At 49.3% G+C, this 27202-nt stretch overlaps 1 protein-coding gene across 1 annotated transcript in view; it reads right to left on the bottom strand.

Moving 5' to 3' along the window:
* Positions 1-392: 392 nt before the first annotated feature.
* TCERG1L (transcription elongation regulator 1 like) overlaps positions 393-27202 on the bottom strand; it is a 190794-nt gene continuing 163984 nt past the window's right edge. Inside the window, exons 9-12 of the mRNA XM_061191852.1 lie at positions 19811-19946; positions 8430-8519; positions 4390-4508; positions 393-689 (exon numbers count right to left, since the gene is read on the bottom strand). Coding sequence (XP_061047835.1) covers positions 533-689; positions 4390-4508; positions 8430-8519; positions 19811-19946 — 502 coding nt within the window. The 3' untranslated portion in view covers positions 393-532. The remainder of the gene's footprint in view (positions 690-4389; positions 4509-8429; positions 8520-19810; positions 19947-27202) is intronic.

Here is a 27202-nt window from a genome sequence, read left to right as displayed (position 1 = left end):
AGGCCCGATGTCCCTGGAGGGGGATGGGGCGATCGCCCTTTGACCTGTAGGTGGTCCATGGTCCATGTGTCCGACGGTCACAGGCGTCACTATGATGATGAACAGCCTACACTACTACTCAGAAAACTAGACCCAGGGACCCGAGCCGGGACGTCCCAACACCACAGAACTCCTGAAGGATGGAAGGAACTCATGAAGAATTTCAGAAAAGTTTCAGATAATCAGCTCGACTCATGAAAACACCTTGAGATGGTTAGGGATGGTGTCTGTTTCTGCTGAGGTACAAACCTGCAGCAGATTTAGAATCCGTCTATATTACAAGTAATTTGCATAATTAAAGCAATTAAGGGAGCAACATATCACGGCAATTAGAAATGCATCAAACTCAGAAAGTTGTACCAAAGGGAGCTTCAATATGAAACAATAACCCTCTGAGAACGAAGCCCACGGCCCCTGGGGCTCCCGACCCGGCTGTGTGGGCGGCCGCCGCCCAGGCCTCCGCCACACTCAGCCTGATGGCATTTGCTCACACTCATCTCATTTTCCGGAGCCTGAGTCTGTTTTCCTTGTCCCGCTTCTTGAGAATAAGGATGAATTGGTTGAAAAAATGCTCCTGGTCCTTCCGTTTTTGGACGAGTCGAAATCTCTGATCCCGGCCGTACTTCTCAGCAAACTCCTTAAATGTGGTCCTGAAAGACCAAAAGCATCCTGAGACCCCTTCCTGGAGGAGAGCGGGCCCTGGTGCTCTGAGTACCTCCTGCCCGAGCTCAGGGTGGGGAGCTCCCTCTTCCAGGCCTGGGAGCAGGACCCTCGGCAGGAGGGCAGCAGGAGGACAGGCAGAAGGAACAGCGCTGGGCCTCCGACGCCACCTGCCTGCTCCCCTCACTGGCTGTCATTCCCCACTGGGCCCGGCAGGGGCCTGAGCCACGTAACTCACACACTTGCCCATCTCTGCATCCAACCGGCCTCTGGGCATGAGCCTGGCCTCACCTGCCTCCTGGGCCTGGTGTCACTGCGAGCTTCTCACTGCCCGCCCCCATCACTGCTCCGGCCACACAGGTGTTCTGTCCCCTTCTCTCACTGGGCTCCAACTTGCCATGGTCTTTGCGTATGCTGTTCCCTCTGCCTGGCACACCCTTCCCTCATTTCTTCACTCATCATGTAAAGCCCTCTCCTCATTAGATGTCAGCACCAGCCTGTCTTCCTCAGGGAAACTCGCCTTATCTACGGGTCAGAGAACTGGGTAGCATCTTGAGGAACCACAATTGTGCAATGTTACTCGCCCCTCCCTGCTCGAGTAGAAGTGTGTTACCTGCGTTGTTTTCTATGGAGCATCTCGACTGTCTAAGCCCAGTGGCCGGCATGTGCTCAGCACCCAAATACTGACTGAATCCATGATTGCCCGGCCAGGGAGTCCCCTGTAAGAAACTCAGTGGCACCAGCCAGGCCAGGCCAGAGCGGGTGGGGCAGCTCAAAGGGCAGAAGAAGTGGACGTGGCTTTGCAGACAAATGGAACCTTTGCCAGCATCGGGCCCCCACGGCTTCCTCGTCTCCCAGGCCGGAGCTTGAAGCCAGTGGTTGGGACAGCTCCAGGCAGTGGAGTGGGGGCGCGGGAGGGGAGGGCGGAGGAGAGAGTTCCTGCAGATGTGTCGCCTGCCTTCTGCTTGCAGAGAGCTGGGGCCGCCCGCCTTCTGCTTGCAGAGAGCTGGGGCTGCAGCTGCAGGAGGGGCCCAAGGTGAGGGAGAAGCGTGCTCGCCCTGTGCCCGGGGGAGGCCTCTTGCTCCTCTTATTTCTCTTTGTGGAGAAATTTATATATCATTGCAGACATTTAATTGTTGCATTAAGTTATTATAACTTAATGGTTCTTGTTTTATACGTGAATAACAAGATTATACAGACATGGCTGTTAGGAGACAAGATGAATAATTAGTAAACCCATCCTCACTGTTGTCACTAAACGATGAGTCTCATTCCTTCCTCACCAAGCACTGCTCTCCTCCCTGCACACGCCGGGATTCCACTTGCTAGACACTTCCCGAGGAGAGAAAACTCTTCTCTCTGGTTTTCAACTTTCTCCGTTCGTTCTTTCCTTCTTTTCCTCCCTCCCTCCCTTCCTTCCTTCCATGATTTCACAGTTGCCATGAGGTGTGACTAACACACACTTATTTGAGCTTCCATCACCGATCTTCTTGGGAAAAGTAAGATGCTGAGAGACACAGGGGGCTTGTTATTCTGGTCGCGTGTCTAGGGGGAGCCTGAGCATCTTCAATCAGGGGCTGGGCGGAGCCCCTTCTAGAGAGGTCCTATTCTGGGCACCTCTGAAAAGAAGTGTCCCTGAAAAGAAAAAAGAAAACTCCGACCCTTTAGCCGTGCCCAAGGGGACAGCCTGGCTTACTGCTGACCCTGGTGGACCGTCCAGTGAGCCTGGGGAAGTCCTCTGAGTCACCTGCACTGCGTCTCCCTTTCCCCTGGGGACGTGGCCACCCGCAGTTGAAGGAGGTGGCCGCTGTGGCCAGAGCACCAGTCCGCCAGCCCACGGGGAGGTCCCCGGAGGCTCCTCTCCCCTCTCCAAGACCCCGAGAGCCGGGCAGGGCTGGGATCTGGCCCTGGACTATCCCCACGGCTAGCATCAGAGCCAGGATGACTGGAGGCGGGGCCGAGGGTACTCAGGACGCCTGCGCTGAGCCCGCCTGCGCAATGGCAGGAAGAGAATGTAAAGAAGATCTGAAAAGGGTTTTGAAATGTTGCAGAATTAGCTACCTTTGAAATAAAAACTAGTTTTATAATTATAAAAGTAATATATGCCCAGCGTACATTTCTAAAAAATAGCAGGCAATTAAATCTAATTTCAAAGAGTAACTTCATTTCTACCACTGATTTTCCTTCTCTGTGTGTGTAATCTTGTTCGATATTGCTGAATACATTCTGAATATCTCTCCTTTGCCTTCATAACATATTCATGGCAGGGGGACTAGGTTGGCTATTGTTAACATTTTACCAATGGATGGCCAGAGACGATTAGCTGTCTTCACCGACGGCACCAGTGGTAATGATGGGAGCTCTCCAGGACCTGCCAGGCGCCATGTGTCTTGCCTACATGAAGCCCCACACACCATCCTCCTAGTGGCCCATGAGGCAGGGCAGCTACACCCCCTCAGATCAAGACACCTGAGCTGTGAAGGTCCAGTGCCTGACCCTGCGGCGGGGGCCAAGGATGGGCAGGGCTGCTGTGCACTGAGGCAGGGACTCTAGATCCAAGCCCCCCCTCCCACCCAGGGTCACCAGCTGGGGGGACAGAGCAAAGCCATGGCTAGAACCCAGAGTTCTCATAGAAAATCACAATTTACAAATCATCAGACCCACATTTGCTTTCCTAGGTTAGCATTTGGTGATGGGGATAATTCATGCGAATTTTTTTCCCATTCAGAAATTACCTATCCTTTAAATAGGCGAAGAAGTTTTCTGAGGCCTATGTAACCAACACTAAATTATATTATCCAGTTATTGGCCAATGAATTAACCAATTATTGATCAAAATGTAGATGCCTACATCTGCATAGAAGGCAAACATCATTCATTCATTAAAATGAATTAATGTTCATTTAAATATGATTTACTTATGCATTATTAAAAATGCATGATGTCAGCATTATTATAAAAAGTATAATGTGTAAATGTCCATTTAAAAATAATGTCCCAATTTAAAATGAAAATACATCAAAATCAATCATTTTTCACTCATAAAAGTTATAGTTGTATAATTAAGTAGTTCTTGTGCATTAATTTTTAAATGTCAATTAAAGTTAATTTTAAAGTCGAGTTCAGCTTATGTATTTTTCTAGTTTCTAACATCGTTTTCATATTAGTTTGTTTTATTTCATGGGAATAATGCCTGATTATCTTAGGTGAGGTTGACAGCCAAGTTCACTCGGGCCCTTTGCTGGTGTGTAGTGTCTTCACTTCACACTCTGGACAGCTGCCCAGGCGTGTGGAACCCAGGGGCTGGCGGGGTTTATTTTGCTGTTGCTGTGTATCGTTTGTTTTGCATTTGTATTCCTCCATCATTAGATCAGGGGAATTAGGCCCCATCTCACGAGGGCTGACCTATTGATGAGTTATTTTGGCCTTGGAGTCAGGGCTGCTGACCTGTGGAAAACCACCACGTAAGGTGGACAGAGCTGCCGGGGTGCCTTTGGTTAGCAAGCAGGGCTGGGAGGTTTGTTCACAGCCGGCACAGGGGAGAAGGGCTTCCCGCTCCAAAATTACATGTTTGATGTCTATGGAACATAGGTCACATGATTTAACCCAAACTGACTTTAAAAGACCCCTTACAAAATTTGGTAAATTTCCAGCCCCAGAAATCGCCTGGCCTTAACTCACTTTCCATACCTGGGTGAGAGTTTAGATTCCTCTAGAAGTTTTTTGAATTCTTCTTTGGCTAGCAGCAATTTGCTTTTCTTTTCCTTGTATTCTTCTTTTATTCTTGTCTTGACAAACTGTTCAAATATCTTAAGACACACACAAAAGAGAACTATTACAAGAATGCATATCAGAAATGAACTCTTGTGCTTCAAACACCACGCAAAAACACAGCAAGAATCTGAGATGAGCCTGTCTTTTTCACAGTTGCTGGAGCTACAAACTAGAGCCTTTAATCTGGCCTCTCCATGAAAACAAGTGTCTGGACAATTACGCCTGCTCTCCCACGAGGCCAATGTGCTTCTCCACGTCCAGGCACCATCTGGGCATCAAACAATGAGTCAGCCTGCTTAGAAATCCTGGGTATGAGTGGGCGGCCATCTCCAGAGGTGCGGTGGGAGCGGTGGACAGTCTGGAAATCCCAGCCCCAGTGCTCCGGAATTTCTTGCTTTGGAACCTCTTGAGCAGCACTTACCTGCATGCGTTGTCTCACCGACTTTCACATCCTGGCCAGCAGTACCATGACACATGAGAGTACGTACTTTGTTCTAGTAATCCCTATGGCAATGTAACTGGCATTTGAGTCTCCAAAATGACTTTGAACTTGTGAAAAGAAAGTCAGCCCAGCATCTCTGGTTTCCCACACTCTAGTCTTCAAGAAGACCCACTTGTGAACAAGGGTCTGGTTCCCCAGGGGCTCCTGTGGACAAGGTGAGTCTCTCCTGGGTGTCATGGAAACACCCAGTGAGGAAACCTGACCACCAGGCACTGCACTCCCACTCCCCAGCTTGATGAGAATGGGCTTTGAAGGCTACCTCAACAGGAAAACCAGCCCCTTAGCCTAAAGGATATGGAAATTGTCTGGTAGGCAAATCCATCCAAGACCCTGGAAAGGTTTCGTGTGGGTACTGGCAGCCGACATAACAAAATGCCACCAGGGAATCCTTCTTTGCGGTAGACCATAGTGTGAACCTCCCTTGCTTGGATTAAGACCGCTCATTGTTCTAATATCAGAAAATCGTCATTTGTAGACTAAAGCCAAAGGGAGGTGGAGACAGCTGTTTCATTCCCAAAGCTCTCCAAGCCTCAAGAACGTTAAAAGGAGAATAAACTGGAGAAAATTTAGACATGTGTACGAACGTAGATAAAAAGATCAACAAAAAGCCCACATCTGGTCCTATTAGGCCAATAAATAGCAGTTCTGCACCAACCCAATCAGTGGCCACTGCAGATACTGGAATCTGAGCCAAGAGCTCAGGGAATCTCCCGCCCTCCTGCCAAGGACATGGAACCAGGAAGCGGCGACTTGGCCGAAACCCCATCACTCCCCTGCAGAATGGGTCTCCCGGCTCTGCCTGATGGTTTCAGATTCCGTTTCAGTCACGGCCAGCCTTTACAGGAGTATAAATACAAAACGCTACCCGCCTCCTGAAGAATCATCAGCAAAATGAAATATTCAAGAGCAGGTTAGACGGAGAGCGTGCATATATATTTAAGTGAGAATATGATTGGCTTATTTCACCTTCAAGGCAAGTGGTAATGTAAACTCTCCAGTTCTTTTATAATTTAAGCTAATAAAAAAGGTAAATGTAGGGTTATTATCCAAATAAAAGCGTGTGGGTCCATCATTAGTCGGAGTTTTGCTCTATTAATTTTAAATCTGGATAGAAACCCTGGCTGGTGGTGGGGTCAGAGCTGGTGAGAAAGACCTCCTTCTCTCTCTGCCTGGAACCATTTATCCCTCTAATCAGATTTTGCTCTCTCCTCTGCCTTTGCTCTGCTGCTTTATTTATGCTGCTATAATTTAAAGTAACAGGGTTTTTTTCCCCTCCTCTTTAACAAATTACACCAGTTTTATTCAAAATGGGGCATGACTTTTTAAAAGAGAGACCATTGGCCATTATCTTGTCATGGCGTGTTCTAGTGAAATAAGATGGAACACTCTGTGTTACCATAGAAACAGGTCTGAAGAGCGCTCCCAGGACCCCTACTCTCTGTTTCGGCTCATTCACATCTCCTCTGCAGACCCCGTGGAAGGATGGATGCAATGCATACACCATGAGCCTCGGCTTTTCCCACGAATGCTGTGACAGCAGGTCCCACACAGAGTCCATGTTTGGTGCTTGCCAGCCCAATTCATTCATAAATAGGACTGTGTTTTCTGAATGGGGCCCAAATATTGTTTCCTTCATCAGTTCAGCTTCCGCCCCGTGCTTCTTAGAAACTGCAACACTGTCGATTTGCTGGGGTGGGGTTTCTCTTACGATGCAGGCATTTAATCTGAGGCCTCTCTGGTGCTGAAGTGCATCAGCTACGGGGAACCTGCTTCCTCCTCCTCCTCGTGGGGCTCTGGGACCACGCTGTGGTATGAACACAGGCCTGATGTTTCCTCTGCGTGATTTCACAGGGGCGTCTGAGGGCCCCCAACCAAACGGCGGAGTCTGGCTGTGAGCTGACCTTCTAGTCTGATCTGTCTGCCCCGAGAGCACCCTGGCAGTCACGGCCCCTCCCTGTCAGCGCCTGTCTCTCTCACCGGGGTTGTGGGCGTCCAGCCCTCCTGCTCCCGTGGGTGAGTCCTGTGCCATGACCACCCCCCAGACACCCGGAGGGCAGGAGACCCTGCCCTGCCCAAGAGCCTGGTCCATTCCGGGCAAACAGCGCCCTGAGCTCCCTGATGTCTGAGAGACGGGGCTTAAGCATTGAATCATCAGCTCGGCTTTTCTTGGGGGTGTGGTGGGAAGGGTCTTACTTCTTCACTTCTTCAACTTCCTTTAAAGGGCCTGATGGCCTCTAAAACCACCCATGGACTAGAGATGGGATAGCACTGATCACGACAGTCAGTGAGGCAGAGTCTACAGCTGTGCTGATCGTTACCTGTTACGGTTTAAAGTGATCTTGTCGCCAAAATAAACGGGCTTCTCTCTGGTCACAGCTGGAGAGCTGAACTTTGTGATTTGTAATAGGGCAACAAACGGGTGAGATATTACCAATGATTAAAATCACCGAGTTTCCTTGGCTGTGGGGAAAATAGATATAAAACACCCAAACACAAAGCGAGGCCCTGCCCGCTTGGCCTGCATTGAGCCCCTTGGTCTACACCTAAGGGAACTTCACGAGTTGATGACAGAATTGAAAATAAAATTGCACTTTCCATCCTCTTGGGCCGGGCTTTCCCAGACCCTACTGTCTGAAATCAGATGGATGCCGCCAGGGCCGTGACATCGGAGGTGAGATGACCCTCGAGGGCTTGTGTCTCCAGTGATGGCGCCTGGTCACCCACTTTCCACATGCATCTGCTGTGCACTCAGAGGGCAGAGGGAGGGAGACGCACGATTGGGGCGGGAACCAGAGATGCAGACGCAGAATCTGAGTCCTTCTGGAATTTATCTCGGGGCCCTTCTTGGATGTGCTCCAGGAGCCACCAGATCCTGGCAGGGCTGTGAAAGCTCAAGCGTCCCCACCGGTCAGCACAGCCCGTCCCTCTGTCTGTCTGCTTAATCTGGGAGACAGTTCTGGCTCCGTGACTTGACTTGTCAACAAGCCAGGGCGGACCCCTGTCAAGTGTCCATTTAAAATGACCTCCAGGCCAGCTATCTCTAATCCATTCTTGCTTTTCTGGGGACCCACTTTCTAGAAAAGTCCATCCTTTACTTTTGCTACTATTGTTCCCTGGACCGTCTCCTATTTCACTTTAATTATCTCAGATCTTAAGTCTTTTTAATACAGCCATCCAGGATGTGGTTAATGTTCCCCAGAGCTGAGTTTTCACCTCTGTATCTGTCTCACGGGGTCATGACCAGGCGGTTCGCTAACAGCAGGTACCAGGGTGGCCTCCCTCTGCGCCCGTAGCTCTTCCCATTCACGAGCTCACAGGCCAGCACTCAATTCTCATGGCTCCCCCACTGACACAGCAAAGATGACAGGCACCTGCTCGTCCGCAGAGATCTCGGGTGGAGCACCGCTTTAACTCCGTGTCCTCGAGTCCATCACCACACCTCCTACCACCTTACCTGTTTCCGCTCCTCGGAGTTCAGCAGGAGATAGCGCGGATCAAACACGATTTTATGTAATTCTTTCTCCCAGGTAGAAAACGCTGACACCTGAAGAAAGATAGTCAATAGAGTTGCTTTTAGCATCTCATGCTGAGCCTGGAGACACGCTGAAATGATCAATGGTGAGAAACAGCACTAAGGAACCAGGGGTTCAGGGATGTAGCATCGTTTAAAAGTGTTCAACTTGTCAAACTTTTAAGAAAATCAATATTTAGAGCATTTGAAAATCTAATTTCTAGACTCACGACACTATTTCCTCCCTGGATATCTTCCAGAGCCATGCATCCTGATCTAAAACCCCAATTATGCCTGTGAAGCTGGGACATTCTGAAATGTCACATTGTGAAAGGAGATATTTGTAAAAATTTTCAGGACACCGCAGGTCGTAACAGAGGAGAGTGTTTTAGAAATAATCAGAGTTTGGCACAATTTTAATTGATTTTTAATCAACATTTAAACCTTTTTTAGATAGGTAACCTTTTTAAACAAACTACCCTACTGTCTAATAGTTTTAGATTTACAGAAAACTTGCAAAAATATTATGAAGCTAACGTCTACCCCATACCCAGTTTCCTATATTGCTGACATCTTAATGTTAGTATGCTAGATGTGTCTACACTATTATTAACAGGAGTCCACACCTTACTCAGGTTTCTTTAGTTTTTGCCTAATTTTTTTTTCTGTCCCAGGATTCCACGCAGGACACCACATCACATGTAGTCTCATGTCTCCTCGGGCTCCTCTGGGCTGTACAGTTTCTCACTCTCCTTGGTTTCCATGACCTTGATAGTTCTGAGGAGTACTGGTCAGGTATTTTGTGAGATGTACCTCTGCTGGGATTTGTCTCAGTTTTTCTCTTGGTTCGACCAGGGCTGTGGGTTTGGGGAGGAAGACCCCAGAAAATGTGCCCTTCTTGTCCCAGCCTATCAAGGTCCATACTGTCAACGTAACTTATCAGAGCTGATGTTGACCTTGATTGACCAGCTGAGGTCTTTCTTCTATGAATTTATTCTTTTTCCCCTATCCCATGCTGTCCTCTTTGGAGGGAAGTCACAATGTATAGCCCACACTTAAGGGGTCCGGCTCCACCTCCTGAGATGGGAGTATCTGTATAAATTCCTTGGCATTCTTCTGGATGGGATATTTGTCCATTCTCTCACATTTACTTATTTGTTCAATCATTTGTTTATATCAATATAGACTCATGGATATTTATTTCATACTTTGGGTTATAATCTAACATGATTATTGATTTGCTCCTGGTTTGGCTGTCATGGTTGGCTCCTGTGTCCCTGGGACGTACCCCATCATTTTGTTTTCTGGGCCCTTCAAGATGCTCCAGGGTCATCTCATATCGCTCCTACCTTGGCCCTAGAATCAGCATTCTCCAAGAAGCCCTGGTCCCTCTTATTGGAGATCCAGGTGCCAGGTGAGCTCATTGCTGCTGGGATGTTGTTGATCCAGACTCTCTCAGCTGATGGAGCAGTGAAACATTTAAGTCATCCAAAAATAATGTATTCATTTAAAAGCATTGACCAAATATTGACTGTGCCTTAGGCCCCATGCTGGGTGCTGAGGGTTCAGAGAAAATAAGTCAAGGCCACTGACATCAGGAGGCCCACGGTCCAGGGTGAGGCAGAAAGCTAACTCAGGATCTCCTGGGGGGCATTAGTGTCCTTCCGGAGACATGCCCAGGAGCCAAGGGGACACAGAGAAGGGCCTGGGGAGAAGTTGTCTCGAACACTGGCTGTGCTGGAACCGGGCCCATGAAGGGCCTGGGAGGTGCTCACGAGGAGCTGTCTGTGGAGCGAAGGCCAGGCTCCAGGAACTGTGGGGAATGTGGAGATGACAAGGGCGGAACATGGCTGGGATGAAGGAGGCCATGCGGGGCTGGGAAGAGGCAGGAGAGACGGGCAGAGCAGATGCGCGGGACACTCCCAGACCCACTTAGGAACCAGGGCCTTGTCTGGAGAGCAACGGGAGAAGAAGAGCCAGACGTGATGTGTATCTAGGAGCCTGGGCAGGGGAGGGACTCCCGGGACGTGGGGAGGTGAAGCCAATGGGCAGTTTACAAAAACAAGATCCCTTCACATTCTGACTTTTGAGCAGGTTAAAACATTTCTGGTAGAGATATTATTTCAATAGGAATTGTGCTTTGCTTGGTGCACCATAACATAATGATTTTTCAAAATTGACAATTCCTATCTTCAATCATAAAAATTAAAGCCCTTTTTAATACTCATGAGCTCTTTTATCAGGCAGGGTGACCCAAACTCCACCCAGGGATTTTTTTCAGTTGACTAAAAACATGGTGAAATTTTGACACATTACAGGGATTGGGGGTAGGGTATCTGGAAAAGCATCAGGGAAGAGTGATTTCTCTATTTTTTGAGAGCTGACACTTGACCACGTGAGCATTAGGGTGGATATGGAGAGAAGGAAAGGCCAACTTCAATACAGCCCAATCAGATGGACGTCCATCCACCATGTAGGGACCTGTAAAGCCCTCCAAGGTCCTAGTTTTATAAGGAAGGCCAACGATTATTAGGAATTGGTGTCACATAACTGACTCCACCAGTTTGTTGAGAAGTTTTGGAGTTCTAGATGTATAATAAACTACATTTTAAAAAATTAATATATTGTCCTTGCCTCCAGAGGAATTTACAATCTGTATACAAGGCAAGATGAGCCATCTCCCCAATGACTGTAATTTGTGATAAAACAGACATCGTCACATAACCTGACAGCCACACTAACAGATGCTTTTGAAGTTCAGAGGAGGGTGGCAGTTCTGGACAGAGGGGCAGCCCGGGCGTGGGACCTGTGACAGAGGCTGGAGCAGAAGGGAAGTCTGGACAGTCGAGTGTGAAACGGGGCCCGTCACTGCCTGCGGGCAGGCACAACCTTGTCTGTGAGACAGACTCTTGCCAAAGAAGGACCCTGATGACTGTCGTTCCCTCGACTGAGACTCATTCTTGATGGAAGCCCAGTCTCCCTGGACCTGTGTCCCCACGGTCACGTTGTCTGGTAGGTTCATTCCATGGGGCAGGGGCTGAGGCCTCCCTTTTCTTGCTGGAGGCCTGCAGGGAGCCATTCTCCACTCCCAGGGGTCCCCAAGTTCTCCACGGTGGGCCCTCCACAATAGGTTGGCTTCCTTAAAGCTGGTGGGAGAATCTCTATATATGAGACCCAATCTTACATAACATGGTGTCACACCGACATGGGGGCGACCCCCCATCCTATATGGAGTCCTGCCCACTCTCAAGAGAGGGGGTTATTCAAGATGTGTGCCCCGGGGTGGAAGTCTTGGGGCCACCCTAGAACTCTGCCCACACAGCAGGTCCCCAAGACAAATGCACGTTCTTGCCTCTAACTTGGCCTTCGTTTCTCAGCAGTGATCTCCATCCCGCGTCTGCCTAACAGTCCTTGGAATCTTTGACATTTTACATGTGATTTGGTCCAGGATAGTGGAATTCTTCAGCCAATTTTAGACCCTTTCCTGCAGAAGTCCCGTCCTTCCCTGCAGCCTGACCATGTTGTGTAGTGATTCCGGCTCCCTTCCTGGGCCATGTTCTGTGATGTATACATCATCTCCTGACAGTTGGCAACGTATTCCTTCTCAGGGTGCTGACACCAGGTAACTCCGTGCCGTGGGTGAAGGTCAGCACTACTTGTCTTGCTGAGAGTGTGTTTGGACACTGTCCTGGCCCATGCCGCTGGCCTCTGGTTAGCACTCATGCACATCTTTATTTAAGCCCCCACTGGAACATCACCCTCTATGGGCTGGGAATCGGGAGACGTGGGCAGCGGGTCCCTTGAGCTGTGCTGGAGGCCAGCCTCCTGCAGTCTTGTGCTTCTCCTGCTGGCAGACTCCCCTCTGATTCATCTTCAGTGTCTGAATTGTGTTCCCTGCCATTTCTACAACAGAAGACACCAGAGCTGGTGGTTCGAAACACAGGCACAGAGAAGCAGCGGCAGCGTGGACCGGCCAGGGCGCAGTTCCCAAACCTGGACAGATGCCGCCATAAAGTGGAAACTGTCAGCAGGCGTCCACCCCCGGCAGTGGTCTGAGGCTGCCGCCTGGCTGGCTGACATGTGGGCATCCCACGTGGCACTGTTTGCACCTACAGGTGTCACTGCTGGAGGGATGACAGTTCCAGCGAGGCTGCAGATCAAAGGGGAGACACTGGTACCCTCTCTGTGGCCACATAAACCAGGCCCTTCCTGTCATAGTTGTTCTCAAGGTTCCCCCAGAAAAATAACCTTGTTTTAAAACCCCAAAGAATCGTGCCAGCACAAGTAGCAAAATGACGACCTCATCCTTGTCGCCTTTGGGGGTGGTCATCTCGTGCCTGGACGACCACAGTGGCCTCCTGATGGCTCCCCATCCCCCAGTGTCATTTTCCCTTGACCCGCAGCCCCCATCTTTCCAAGAGCCCTCAGACCAACGGGTCGGCCACTCGGCCAGCACCCAGGGCTCTCAGGTCTGGTCTCAGCTGTCCACCCAGCGTCCTGTCCAGCTGAGCGGCCCTGAGCGTCCCCCACCAGCGAGGGTCCCCGACGGTGCCCACGCCGGGCGGCTGACCCCTCCACCCCCTCCACCCGCGGGGCACGGCAGGGTGACGCCCTCTCGGAAGCCACCACGAGGTGACCCTTCCCCGGATAACACCGGCTCCAACCTCAGCCCCACCTTCACGGAAACCTCTCCGAAGGCCAAGGAGTGGGCCCTGCGTTGCTCCTGGGGAAAGGGACCCCGTTAAGTAACGTACTCAGAGAGCGTTGGGTTAAGGCTAAAAAGCAAGATAATAACACAAGTCCCGTGGGTGCCACGGGGCCACGGCTGTCCCCTCGGGGTCCTGCCCCCAGGCTGGGCACCCAAAGGAGGCAGGCATGCTTCGTCTCCGAAATCAAAGGCTGTTTTGAGTGCTTGTCAAGCCTTGGGTCACAGAAAAGGCCAGGAGCCGAAGGACGAGAGGAAGGCACCCGTCTGCCTGTCTGTCTGCCTGCACGTGCTGGTCGGACCCTCGGCTGGCATCCTCTCTCCCCTTGCTATCACCTCTGGTCTCTCCTGGTCTCAGGGAAATGGACCAAGGCCTCAGCTGGGAGGTGCGAAGGCCTCTCTCACCTGGGAAGGGGAGAAGCAGGTGTGGGAGCTCTGAGGGGGCACGAGGCCACTGCGGGGTTGGGGGGGGACCTGACATGCTGAGCCATGCAGGAGGCCCAGTGGCCCCTGAAGACGGTCCCTGAATCTCCCTCCAGCCTGAGCCCACTGCCCTCTGCTTCCAGGGGCCGGAGATCGTGGCCATGGCCCCTCTGTGCATTTGCCCAAGTTTGCCCTCCTGGCTTCTCTACCTCCAGCCCCCACCCTCACCCCAACACCACCTCCCTCCGTCGGCGCTCACCCCACCCCTCCCAAGCCCAGACCTACTCCCTGCCCACTACCTCTCCCTCCGGGGCCACCCTTCCTGAGCGCCCAGACCCCGCCGCCCTGACACCGCGGGTCACGTGTGAGGATGTGCCCAGCATCCTCTGGTCCTCTGTTCTGTCCTCCACGCCGCCTGCAGGCTCCGCTGATGACAGATGGCGTGTTGCTTGTAATTAGCACTCACGCCATTACCCTCTTTATCCAATTTCCTGGAACGCACAGCTGTGTCTTCTATTTCTGGCTCTGGAGCTCCTGACAATTAAAGGAGGCTTGAGGTGGACACAGCACAGGATGAAGTGAGCAGGCTGTGCTCCTGGCTCACCCTGGACGGGAGGCGGTGTCATCTCCGGGACCATCTAGAAGCAGCCGCGCGAAGGGAGCTTGGGTGACGGCGGCACATTTGGGAGGTGATGCCAGGCATGCAGGACACTGACACGTGGAGGGAGAAGAACCAAGGATGGTGCATAAATGGGCAGGTGGCCCCTGGGAACCGTGGAGACTCATGTAGAACACGCTGGAATCTGCCTGCAATTTGTCCCACCGAAGGCGGGGAAGCGGAGGTTTACCTCCTGCTCCCACCCTCCCTGGTGGAGCGCTGCCACTGGAGATGCTCAATCCCTAAATTTAGAGGGGGGAGTGGTCGGCATGTGGAAGGTTCCCCTGAGCCCAGGTGAGCCAGGTGACCCACAGGTGATCCAGAAGTGAGAAAGGGGCTGCGTGCTTCCCCCAAACTCTGGGACATGTCGATGCCTACCCTCAACTCCTAGTGCTCATGGTATTTTGCCAATTTTGGCTCTTTTTTTGGTATTTTGATTGATAAATAAAATTTTGCGCTGTTATTCCACCGTATCTCAGCTAATTTTACTTACTTTTCTTTCACATTAGGGATAGTTATAACCCCTTTCTAGGCATTAGAGTGGGTGGTCCACAACTCCCCCAAGGTCATCTTCATGATTAGACAGTGATCTACTCACTAACAGAGAGGTGACCACAGTAATATCTGCAGAGCTGAATCGCCAAAGGCCATGGCAGTTAACTCAGGAAAGAAAAACCACAGCATAAAAACCAAGAGAAAACCCAAATCAAAGGAAAAGAAGAATGAGATTCAAAAAATAATAAATAGTAAATATTTATACTTCTTACTATTCAGTGCTGGTGGAGCACGCTGGTCAAACACCGCTGGGAGAATACATTGTAAGAAAACGACTTTTTCCAAAACAATTTGGTAATACAGGTCAAATGCTGACAGCGTGTAGGAAACAATCCTACACACAAAAAAACCAACATTAATGCATCGATATGGTCATCAGAGTATTATTTAAACTAGCAAAACTGGGCAATAAACTAAATAAATGAAAAAAGGGATTTTTGAACTGACAATGAATTGACTACCATACCCTCATCAAAAATGTTCCCAAAGGTTTATAGTAATATTTTAAAAATGGGTAAAAGGAGAAAACAGTATACAAATGTATAAGTTAGGTTGAACCTTATGAAATTGACTATATTAAAAAACTTTGGTTCAACCATGTTCAACTACAGTTCAATCTTGGTTATACTATATAATACAAATGTTTATTTTTGCTATTTCTTTAAAATCTGTTTCTAGAAAGAAAGACTGGAAGGAAATGTACCCACTGATGATAATAATTGGTGTAGGGCTTCAGGTGATTTTTTTCTTATTTCTATTCTTTGTATTTTGCAATTTTCCTATAATGAGCATGTGTTCTTTTGAGAACACGATTTTATTTTATTAGTTGTATGTGCCTGGTGAGACTTTGAAGAGCTGCCATCGGAACACGAAGCGGATAAGCTTCCCAAGGAGCAAAGATTCACCTCATGGAAGAGACCCTGCAGGTGTCCACAACTCACGAGCTACAGCTCAGGCACCTCACCACCAGAGCCATCTCACCTGTGATGTGTACCTGCACCTGAGGGCGACTGAAACCCTTCCCCACATGTCTTGGCCCAAGTGCCGCTACAGCCCCGGGCAACACCACTTACGCATCTGAGTGAAGGAGCACCGGCCATCCCCCACGAGGGAGGGGGTCTTCCTGCCACATGGGAGAAGATGCAGCTTCCCTGATGGTGGGAGGACACCTGTAAAGAGCCTCTCCTTCATTTGGACCAACTTTGCACCAAAAACCTCATGGTGGACGCCTGTCTTAGTGCAGAGAGAGACCACTGTGGCTGGGCTGGCGAGGGCCTGCGGCCTGTGAGTTCCGTATTTCAACAGAGACTCGGACCCAAGTCCAGGGATCTCAGCTGCAGAGCTGGCCACTGTGCCAGTCAGTCTCCCCAAGGCTGCCCGCTGCTGGGAAGCTGGCTGGGGGTCACCCACAGAGGGATCCTGGAGTGCCTGAATCAAGGTCCAGGGTGATGGAAGAGTCCTTCTTTCTCGGCGCCTGGGAAAGCCACTTCCAAGGGATACTTTGCAGAAGGAAGACACCTTCGATAAAATGTCTCTAATGCATTTATCTAAATAGACAGGGTTAAATTAATCCTCTGCTACTCAATGAATCCTGCCCCTTTATAGACCAAAGTTTAAAAAAAGCCCTACTGTGGTTTATACTAGTGAAACAATATAAAAACAAAAACTTCCACTTACATATTTCAAAACCACAAAACCGAAGGCCCCTTCCCCAAGCCATAATCCCCATGGAATGCCCCAAACCATATGCCCTTTTTAAACTACTAGAAATCCACACACCTAGTGCCATCATTCTATAAGCACACGAGTTTCTGAGCTGAAGCACTGAACGAATGCAATAAAAAAACTTATTAATCACCCAACCTATGAAAAACGTGACCTTTCTCGGCCGCATTTTTAAGCAACTGGAAATCTGCTGGGCTTAGCTATCAACTCCTCTTGAGCATGAGTAACTCATAAAATCTGCTGGCACACTTTATAAAGTCCAGAAGTCATAAATGCTGGCTTTGCTTTACGACATCAGCAGTGCATTCAGGTTGGCCTTTTCTCTTCATGAGCAGCATACGGGCTTCTTCTGAAACCCTTGTAAGATAGGGGTCTAGGCTTCACCCCAGTCTCTCTCCAGAGAAAACCCAGAGCACTGGAGTTGGTGCCTCCCATTCCCAGGGTGTTTTTGCTGAGGCTCATGCATGAGTACCTAAGAATCAAAGGCTGAATGGAATCACCCACCTCAACGAGACAAGAACACACTGAAAACCTCCTGAGTAAAACTGCTCAGCTCAGGCCACTGGGATACATTCAGAGACTCACATCCTTGGGAAGGAGAGGGCGGAGTCTCCGGCAGCCCTGATCTCGCACGTGGGTTAGTCTGATGTTGTGCTGGTAAGATGCGCCTGGTTGGTTTCCAAAACAAAGAGGTGGAAAACTTGGACACTGATGAGATGAACGCTGCATCTATTTCTCAAATGCTCACAATGCCATCACGTCTCACGGAGGACGGGCCATGTCTCCCAGTTAACTCCACTGGGACAGACTGGCTGGGTCCATTCAGATACTCGGAATTATGACTATTTCTGCACTGTCCTTGCAATCAGAAGAGGTGTGGCAGCACAACTCAGGAGTATCCCTCCCAGTGGGTTTGCAGAAGAGAATCTTATTCTCAGTGGCTCCGAGGGGAGAGGAGCTGCTTTATCACATTCACGTGAGCGATGCCATAAGCCCTGTCGTGCAGATGCCTTGGGGCCACGAGTGGCGGAGAAGGAAACAGAAACAGCAGCTGCTCCAGGAGATAAACCCCCTTATCCAGGCTCATGGGCCCACTCTGGGATCAGTGCTGGGCCGGCCCGGGGCACGTGCAGCAAGACCAGAGCTCGGACACGAAGGGAGTCCTGGGAAATCATCGAGTGCCTCCTGGGAGCCAGGCCCTGGGAACTCAACGGCGCGTTGGAGAGTCCCGCGTCTCCAGGAGCTGCGAGCCAGCCCGGTGACTTGGTGATGTGGAAGGGACACAGAGCAGCCGTGTGGCATCATGTGTCAGCTGGGGAGACAGGGAGGCGAGGGAGGGAGGGCCTCCCAGGGAAGGGACCCCGTGCCAAGAGTGGAAGGTGGGTGAGGGGGCTGTGAGACAGCTGAGGGCAGCCACCAGGGATGGTGACCGGTGGTGACACTGGGTACAAGCCTCCAGGACGAGGAGGACACTGACAGCCACGGAATAAGCAACCCCGTCGAGTGGCAGTGACGACATCTAAATGGAGTCAAAGCCCTGTTGGCAGAATCCTCCCGGGGTGGCTGGAGAAGGGAACGCGGGCACTGGACCCATTTCTCTGCTGTAGGAACAGAGGGGCTGGACGGCCAGAGCTCAGCGCTCAGGCCTGTGTTCCTGGCCTCCTCTCCTTAGCCAGGTAGTGACACTGGCTTTGTCTGCACGTCTTTGCTGTTGAAGTGGGAAGGCTGAGAATGGGGTGAGGGTTGAGCAATGGGCGAAGGGAGAGGTCGGCCGGAGCCCTTTCCCAACTGCCACGTGGAGTCTTCGGTGGGTCGGGCAGGGAGCCCACACCACACACACAAACACACACACACAAGCATGTACACTCACAGGCGCACACACACACAGACACACCTCTCACAAGAGAGTCAGTTGTTTCAAGGCTATTTCATCCTGCAGGATTTGTTTAATCAAATCATCTCTATGTCTTGGTAAAAAAAAAAAGGAAAGTTGCATGGGGAGGGAGTCTTTCTTAAAAAATAAAATTTTAGCCTAGTAAATATAGTTTTTAAAATTATGTCTTTTTACAAAAACACGTCCTCCCTCTACACCAGGGACCACTCCAGTGTGCGTGTGAGTTCACGGCCTTCCCATTTTGCACTTCTGGGTTACTCGGCATATATGTGAATATAGGCTTAATCCATTGCATCGCAGTTTTAAGCTCACAAGCCTACTTTTCCTTCCAGGTCCTTGCGCCAAGGGCTGTATTTTATTTTTGTGTGAGTCTCTAGATAGATAGAGCAATGCATGCATTAAAATTCATGGTGCAGAGGAAAAGAGGTCTCCCATGGAAGGTGCCTGAGATAATCTCTTTCTTACTCCTAATTCTTAAGCGCTGGCACCGTTTAAGTTTCCCTGTAGCCCCAGGGCCTCACCCTGCCCAGGTGCCAGCACTGCTCAGACCCCCTGCTCTGGGGGAGAGGAGGTCTCCCCAGGCTGCCCCCCACCTCAGTTCCCAGCTGCACCTGCTCTGGGAGAGGCCGCGCAGGAAGCAGCCTTGGGTGGGTGCTGACTGCAGAGGGAATTTGCTTTTGAATTCCCAAGGCCATTTACAGTGTTCATTATAATTATCATTACACACCGGTTCCTATTACTGCCTTCTGCGTTCGGTCTCATTTTATGAAGAAATCCAACTGGGCTAAACTATTGTATCGGGCTCATTTTATACCCAAAAGCCAAAACAGGAAATAAAAGTCATTGGAAGGAGATTCAATTATAAACTGTTTTTTCCTCCTCAATTCAAAATGAGATTCAGAAGTCAACTACAATTAAGACATCCCAGGTGTACGAAAACCGTTGGGTTGATCCAGAGGTGTACGAGTCCCTCCCCAAGTGAAGAGGAGGGCTCGTACCTCTGGGGGTGTGCATCCCGGAAGCCAGCTGGGCTCCAGCAGGAAGGCCATCAACACAGACCAGTCATTTTTCCACATGGCCCCGGGGACCGTCCCTTCCAGGTGACCCACACCTGTTCACCTCTCAGCCGCTTCCTTGGACAGGTGGCGACAGCTACCCCACGATGCATCACACCCTTCCAAGCCTCCTTTCCCTTTTAGGACAAGAAGCAGGATCCATTTCCCTTTGCTTTGGCCTCACATCACGTGGCCCCTGAATGTCAGGCAGCGTGACTGCGGGCTCGGTGAGGAAGGGGAGGGGTCTTGGGCTGGGGGACAGTAGCTCAGCCACTCCCACTGAGGAGCGCTATCATGTGGCATCCTTACCCCTCTCTCCAGGAGCATGTCTCGGAAGTGGGTCACCCGCTCCTCCAGGGGGAGAAGGATCTGGGGCGGCGGCGTCTTGGCATCCGTGTCTTTTCTCTCTGCCTCCTCGGGCCTGGGACTCACATGGCCTTCCGTCCTTCAGGGCACAAGACACAGAGAGTCAAACGTGATCTTGGAGACCCAACTGCTTCTCACTGCAAGCTTTCAAAGGCCTCTGGGTAACCCTGTAAGGGGCAAAGATTCTTTGGACACATTGCAAAGCCTGGAACAGTCAGCCCAGCAAAGCAGAGATTTTGCTCTCGGGATGCAAACAGCTTTGCTGCCTTTGGGGCGGAAAGTTGAGACTGAAGCCCTAACAGGATGGACACTCTTGGGAGGGAAGGCAGCGGTGGGAGCCTGAGGGCCGAGGGCACCCCGCTGGGCCACCAGAAAGGAAGCTGTGAGTCCCTCACCGTTTCACCACCAGAGACTGGTCGTCACCCGAGGGAACGGAGCGAGCCTGTCACTTGAACCAGGCGGTGGAGCTTCAACCTGGTTCCGCTTTTGTTTTTAGATACTGCTTCATTTCGGATAAATGCATGGAAGACATTTATGGGGAGACTATTCTATCAACACTCAGGGGACAGAAAACATTGTCCCGACGTCTAACCTGCAAGGGAGATTTCAGTGACAGCGGGGAGACGGGATGCCACCTGGGCGATCTGCACAGGGACGGGGACAGCTGGGCAACGTGAGCCCAGAGACGGTCCGTCCCCCTCCACAGGGGTGGCCGCAGCCACGGCCCGGACACAAGGGGCAGGGAGGAGGAGGGCCCAGCGTGGGCCCAGGGCAGGGGCCAGGCAGGGCGGCTGGGAGGAAGGAGAGAGCCTGCTTTTACGAAGTACCAGCTCGGCAACTTGCATCATTTTATTTAACTGGCCATTTGATAGATCTCTTTATGGTTCTGCACCTTCTTCTGAAAGCATCTGGAAACCTCCTTCTAAAGCACCTTGACATTTGCTGCTGGAAGAAATCATCTGGCCAAATGCAGACGCGGTTACCCCCACTCCTGTCCCTCCTGCTCCCCAGCCTGGGAGTGGGGTCTGCCCAGCCCCACCCCCGGTCTCCTCCCAGGCAGCCTGTTCTCAGCCATGATGCACAGACCGGACCTCCACCGCCTAGAGAGCAGCCTTGCTTAGACACCCAGACCCCTCTGCGGGGCCTCCTCTCGGCCTAGCCCTGCTCCCCCAGGACCAGGGCCCTCGGGCAGTGACTTCAACAGGCTGGTGCAAACCTGATCCTGAGGCCACCTTTCTGATATGCGCTCAGGTCAAGTGAGGATGTCAAACCTAAAGAGCAGCCCGCTGGGAAGCACTGGGACTTAGTGTCTCTTGCATCCGGGACAGCGTCCTAAGTGCTTGGAGGTCCAGAACAGCAGGGCACACACACTTCAAAAGCCTGGCACTTCCCTCCCTCTTTGCAAAACCAACCTCAACCGGGGAATTGCAGGGTTGAAGGCGCTCACGCCACGCACATCCGGGTTTTCTGATGTAGGTCAAGATCAGGGCTCTGGCCCGGGTGGTTTGTTCCTGGGGGACTTTGGCAGTGTCTGGAGACATCTGTGGTTGTCACCACTGGGAAGGTGCTCCGGCACATAGGAACAGAGGCCAGTGATGCACAGGAAGATCTGGGCACATCTGCACTCCCGCGTTTCGGGAGAAGGAGACGGACCGTTCAGGTCATACAGTCACTTAACGGCTCAACCAGGGCAGCCCCACCTCCTGACGCCCACCAAATCTGCAGCTTTTCCACCTCTGTCCAGGGTGCTGTGAAAATATGCAGGCTACCAATTTGGGGACATGATGAGAACGTGGTATACCATGTGCTACGTCTAACAAGGGTTTTCACGCATCAGGGTTATAACGCGGATTAATCAAACCTCATACAAAGTGTGCAAAGAAAAAAACCTGCTCGCTCAGCCCATTAGGGAATCTTATTTATAGACCAACTATTGCAGGAGAACTTACATTCTTCGCTTCTTGTGCAATTATGCGGAATTTTGAAAAAAGAAAATTACCAGTGGATTTGCCATTGAATCACACTCCGAAGGGTATAATTAGGATTTCTTTGTAATAAATTTTCATTAGTTAAAAATAGAAGTGTGGAAACAAGCCTCGCATTGTTGTAACTTGAAATAAGATTAATAGGAACGTTGTGAGAGTGGCAATGATCACGGATTACAGCTTATTCCACAAAATATTGTGTTCAGAACCACTGGGCACCTTCCAGACTGCAAAGCTATCGGTTCAATTAGAACTAGTCAAAAGTAAATGAAAACTTGTTAAATATATTTTCAATATTCTTATGGCTGAAAAATTTTGGTACAAAAAGTAAATTCTGGGGGGAGCTTCAAGATGGCGGAAGAGTAAGACGTGGAGATCACCTTCCTCCCCACAAATACATCAGAAATACATCTACATGTGGAACAACTCCTACAGAAAAACCTACTGAACGCTGGCAGAAGACCTCAGACCTCCCAAAAGGCAAGGAACTCTCCACGTACCTGGGTAGGGCAAAAGAAAACAGAAATAACAGAGACAAAAGAATAGGGACGGGACCTGCACCAGTGGGAGGGAGCCGTGAAGGAGGAAAGGTGTCCACACACTAGGAGCCCCTTCGCGGGCGGAGACTGCGGGTGGCGGAGGGGGGAAGCTTGGGAGCCACGGAGGAGAGCGCAGCCACAGGGGTGCGGAGGGCAAAGCGGAGAGACTCCCGCACAGGGGAGCGGCGCCGAGCAGCACTCACCAGCCCGAGAGGCTTGTCTGCTCAGCCGCCGGGGCGGGCGGGGGCTGGGAGCTGAGGCTCGGGCTTCGGTCGGATCGCAGGGAGAGGACGGGTTGGCGGCGTGAACACAGCCTGAAGGGGGCTAGTGCGCCACAGCTAGTGGGAGGGAGTCCGGGAAAAGGTCTGCAGCTGCTAAAGAGGCAAGAGACCTTTTCTTGCCTCTTTGTTTCGCGGCGTGCAAGGAGAGGGGATTCAGAGCGCCGCCTAAACGAGCTCCAGAGACGGGCGCGAGCCGCGGCCATCAGCGCGGACCCCAGAGACGGGCATGAGACGCTAAGGCTGCTGCTGCCGCCACCAAGAAGCCTGTGGGCGAGCACAGGTCACTCTCCACACCGCCCCTCCCGGGAGCCGGTGCAGCCCGCCACGGCCAGGCTCCCGTGATCCGGGGACAACTTCCCCGGGAGAGCGCACGGCGCGCCTCGGGCTGCTGCAACGTCACGCCGGCTTCTGCCGCCGCAGGCTCGCCCCGCCTCCTCCGTACCGCTCCCTCCCCCCGGCCTGACTGAGCCGGAGCCCCCGAATCAGCTGCTCCTTTAACCCCGTTCTGTCTGGGCGGGGAACAGACGCCCTCAGGGGACCTACATGCAGAGGCGGGTCCAAATCCAAAGCTGAACCCCGGGAGCTGTGCGAACAGAGAAGAGAAAGGGAAATCTCTCCCAGCAGCCTCAGAAGCAGCGGATTAAAGCTCCACAAACAACTTGATGTACCTGCATCTGTGGAATACCTGAATAGACAACGAATCATCCCAAATTGAGGAGGTGGACTTTGGGAGCAACGATATATATATATTTTCCCCCTTTTCTCTTTTTGTGAGTGTGTATGTGTATGCTTCTGTGTGTGATTTTGTCTGTATAGCTTTGCTTTTACCATTTGTCCTAGGGTTCTGTCTGTCCATTTTTCTTTTCTTTTTTTTTAGTATAGTTTTTAGTGCTTGTTATCATTGGTGGATTTCTTTTTTGGTATAGTTGCTCTCTTCTTTCTTTCTTTCTTTTTTTTTTTATTACTTTTTAATTTTCTTTTAATAATTATTTTTTATTTTACAAACTTTATTTCATTTTATTTTATTTTATTTTACTTTATTTTATTTTATCTTCTTCTTTCTTTCTTTCTTTTTTTCTCCCTTTTATTCTGAGCCATGTGGATGACAGGCTCTTGGTGCTCCAGCCAGGCGTCAGGGCTGTGCCTCTGAGGTGGGAGAGCCAAGTTCAGGACACTGGTCCATAAGAGACTTCCCAGCTCCACGTAATATTGAACGGCAAAAATCTCCCAGAGATCTCCATCTCAACGCCGAGACCCAGCTCCACTCAACGACCAGCAAGCTACAGTGCTGGACACCCTATGCCAAACAACAAGCAAGACAGGAACACAACCCCACCCATTAGCAGAGAGGCTGACTAAAATCATAATAAGGTCACAGACACCCCAAAACACACCACCAGACATGGACCTGCCCACCAGAAAGACAAGATCCAGCCTCATCCACCAGAACACAGGCACTAGTCCCCTGCACCAGGAAGCCTACACAACCCACGGAACCAACCTTAGCCACTGGGGGCAGACACCAAAAACAATGGGAACTACGAACCTGCAGCCTGCAAAAAGGAGACCCCAAACACAGTAAGTCAAGCAAAATGAGAAGACAGAGAAACACACAGCAGATGAAGGAGCAAGGTAAAAACCCACCAGACCTAACAAATGAAGAGGAAATAGGCAGTCTACCTGAAAAAGAATTCAGAATAATGGTAGTAAACATGATCCAAAATCTTGGAAATAGAATGGAGAAAATACAAGAAACGTTTAACAAGGACATAGAAGAACTAAAGAGCAAACAAACAATGATGAACAACACAAATGAAATTAAAAATTCTCTAGAAGGGATCAATAGCAGAAAAACTGAGGCAGAAGAACGGATAAGTGACCTGGAAGATAAAATAGTGGAAATAACTACTGCAGAGCAGAATAAAGAAAAAAAAATGAAAAGAATTGAGGACAGTCTCAGAGACCTCTGGGACAACATTAAACGCACCAACATTCGAATTATAGGGGTCCCAGAAGAAGAAGAGAAAAAGAAAGGGACTGAGAAAATATTTGAAGAGATTATAGTTAAAAACTTCCCTAATATGGGAAAGGAAATAGTTAATCAAGTCCAGGAAGCACAGAGAGTGCCATACAGGATAAGTCCAAGGAGAAACATGCCAAGACACATATTAATCAAACTATCAAAAATTAAATACAAAGAAAAAATATTAAAAGCAGCAAGGGAAAAACAGCAAATAACATACAAGGGAATCCCCATAAGGTTAACAGCTGATCTTTCAGCAGAAACTCTGCAAGCCAGAAGGGAGTGCAAGGACATATTTAAAGTGATGAAAGGGAAAAACCTACAACCAAGATTACTCTACCCAGCAAGGATCTCATTCAGATTTGATGGAGAAATTAAAACCTTTACAGACAAGCAAAAGCTAAGAGAATTCAGCACCACCAAACCAGCTTTACAACAAATGCTAAAGGAACTTCTCTAGGCAGGAAACACAAGAGAAGGAAAAGACCTACAATAACAAACCCAAAACAATTAAGGAAATGGTAATAGGAACATACATATCGATAAGTGGATTAAATGTAAATGGATTAAATGCTCCAACCAAAAGACATAGACTGGCTGAATGGATACAAAAACAAGACCCGTATATAAGCTGTCTACAAGAGACCCACTTCAGACCTAGGGACACAGACAGACTGAAAGTGAGGGGATGGAAAAAGATATTCCATGCAAATGGAAATCAAAAGAAAGCTGGAGTAGCAATTCTCATATCAAACAAAATAGACTTTAAAACAAAGACTATTACAAGAGACAAAGAAGGACACTACATAATGATCAAGGGATCAATCCAAGAAGAAGATGTAACAATTGTAAATATTTATGCACCCAACATAGGAGCACCTCAATACATAAGGCAAATACTAACAGCCATAAAAGGGGAAATCGACAGTAACACAATCATAGTAGGGGACTTTAACACCCCACTTTCACCAATGGACAGATCATCCAAAATGAAAATAAATAAGGAAACACAAGCTTTAAATGACGCATTAAACAAGATGGACTTAACTGATATTTAGAGGACATTCCATCCAAAAACAACAGAATACACTTTATTCTCAAGTGCTCATGGAACATTCTCCATGAGAGATTACTACAAGTAACTCTATGCCAATAAAATGGACAACCTGGAAGAAATGGACAAATTCTTAGAAATGCACAACCTTCCGAGACTGAACCAGGAAGAAATAGAAAGTATGAACAGACCAATCACAAGCACTGAAATTGAAACTGTGATTAAAAATCTTCCAACAAACAAAAGCCCAAGACCAGATGGCTTCACAGGCGAATTCTATCAAACATTTAGAGAAGAGCTAACACCTATCCTTCTCAAACTCCTCCAAAACATAGCAGAGGGAGGAACACTCCCAAACTCATTCTACGAGGCCACCATCACCCTGATACCAAAACCAGACAAAGATGTCACAAAGAAAGAAAACTACAGGCCAATATCACTGATGAATATAGATGCAAAAATCCTTAACAAAATACTAGCAAACAGAATCCAACAGCACATTAAAAGGATCATACACCATGATCAAGTGGGGTTTATCCCAGGAATGCAAGGATTCTTCAATATATGCATATCAATCAATGTGATACACCATATTAACAAATTGAAGGAGAAAAACCATATGATCATCTCAATAGATGCACAGAAATCTTTTGACAAAATTGAACGCCCATTTATGATAAAAACCCTCCAGAAAGTAGGCATAGAGGGAACTTACCTCAACATAATAAAGGCCATATATGACAAACCCACAGCCAACATTGTCCTCAATGGTGAAAAACTGAAACCATTTCCACTAAGATCAGGAACAAGACAAGGTTGCCCACTCTCACCACTATTATTCAACATAGTTTTGGAAGTTTAAGCCACAGCAATCAGAGAAGAAAAAGAAATAAAAGGAATCCAAATTGGAAAAGAAGAAGTAAAGCTGTCACTGTTTGCAGATGACATGATACTATACATAGAGAATCCTAAAACTACCACCAGAAAACTGCTAGAGCTAATTAATGAATTTGGTAAAGTTGCAGGATACAAAATTAATGCACAGAAATCTCTTGCATTCCTATACATTAATGATGAAAAATCTGAAAGTGAAATTAAGAAAACACTCCCATTTACCATTGCAACAAAAAGAATAAAATACCTAGGAATAAACCTACCTAAGGAGGCAAAAGACCTGTATGCAGAAAATTATAAGACACTGATGAAAGAAATTAAAGATGATACAAATAGATGGAGAGATATACCATGTTCTTGGATTGGAAGAATCAACATTGTGAAAATGACTATACTACCCAAAGCAATCTACAGATTAATTGCAATCCCTATCAAACTATCACTGGCATTTTTACAGAACCAGAACAAAAAATTTCACAATTTGTATGGAAACACAAAAGACCCCGAATGGCCAAAGAAATCTTGAGAAAGAAAAACGGAGCTGGAGGAATCAGGCTCC

Source organism: Eubalaena glacialis, chromosome 1 (assembly GCF_028564815.1).
Source record: "Eubalaena glacialis isolate mEubGla1 chromosome 1, mEubGla1.1.hap2.+ XY, whole genome shotgun sequence".
Lineage (NCBI taxonomy): Eukaryota > Metazoa > Chordata > Mammalia > Artiodactyla > Balaenidae > Eubalaena > Eubalaena glacialis.
This window is presented reverse-complemented; position numbering and strand designations above follow the sequence as displayed.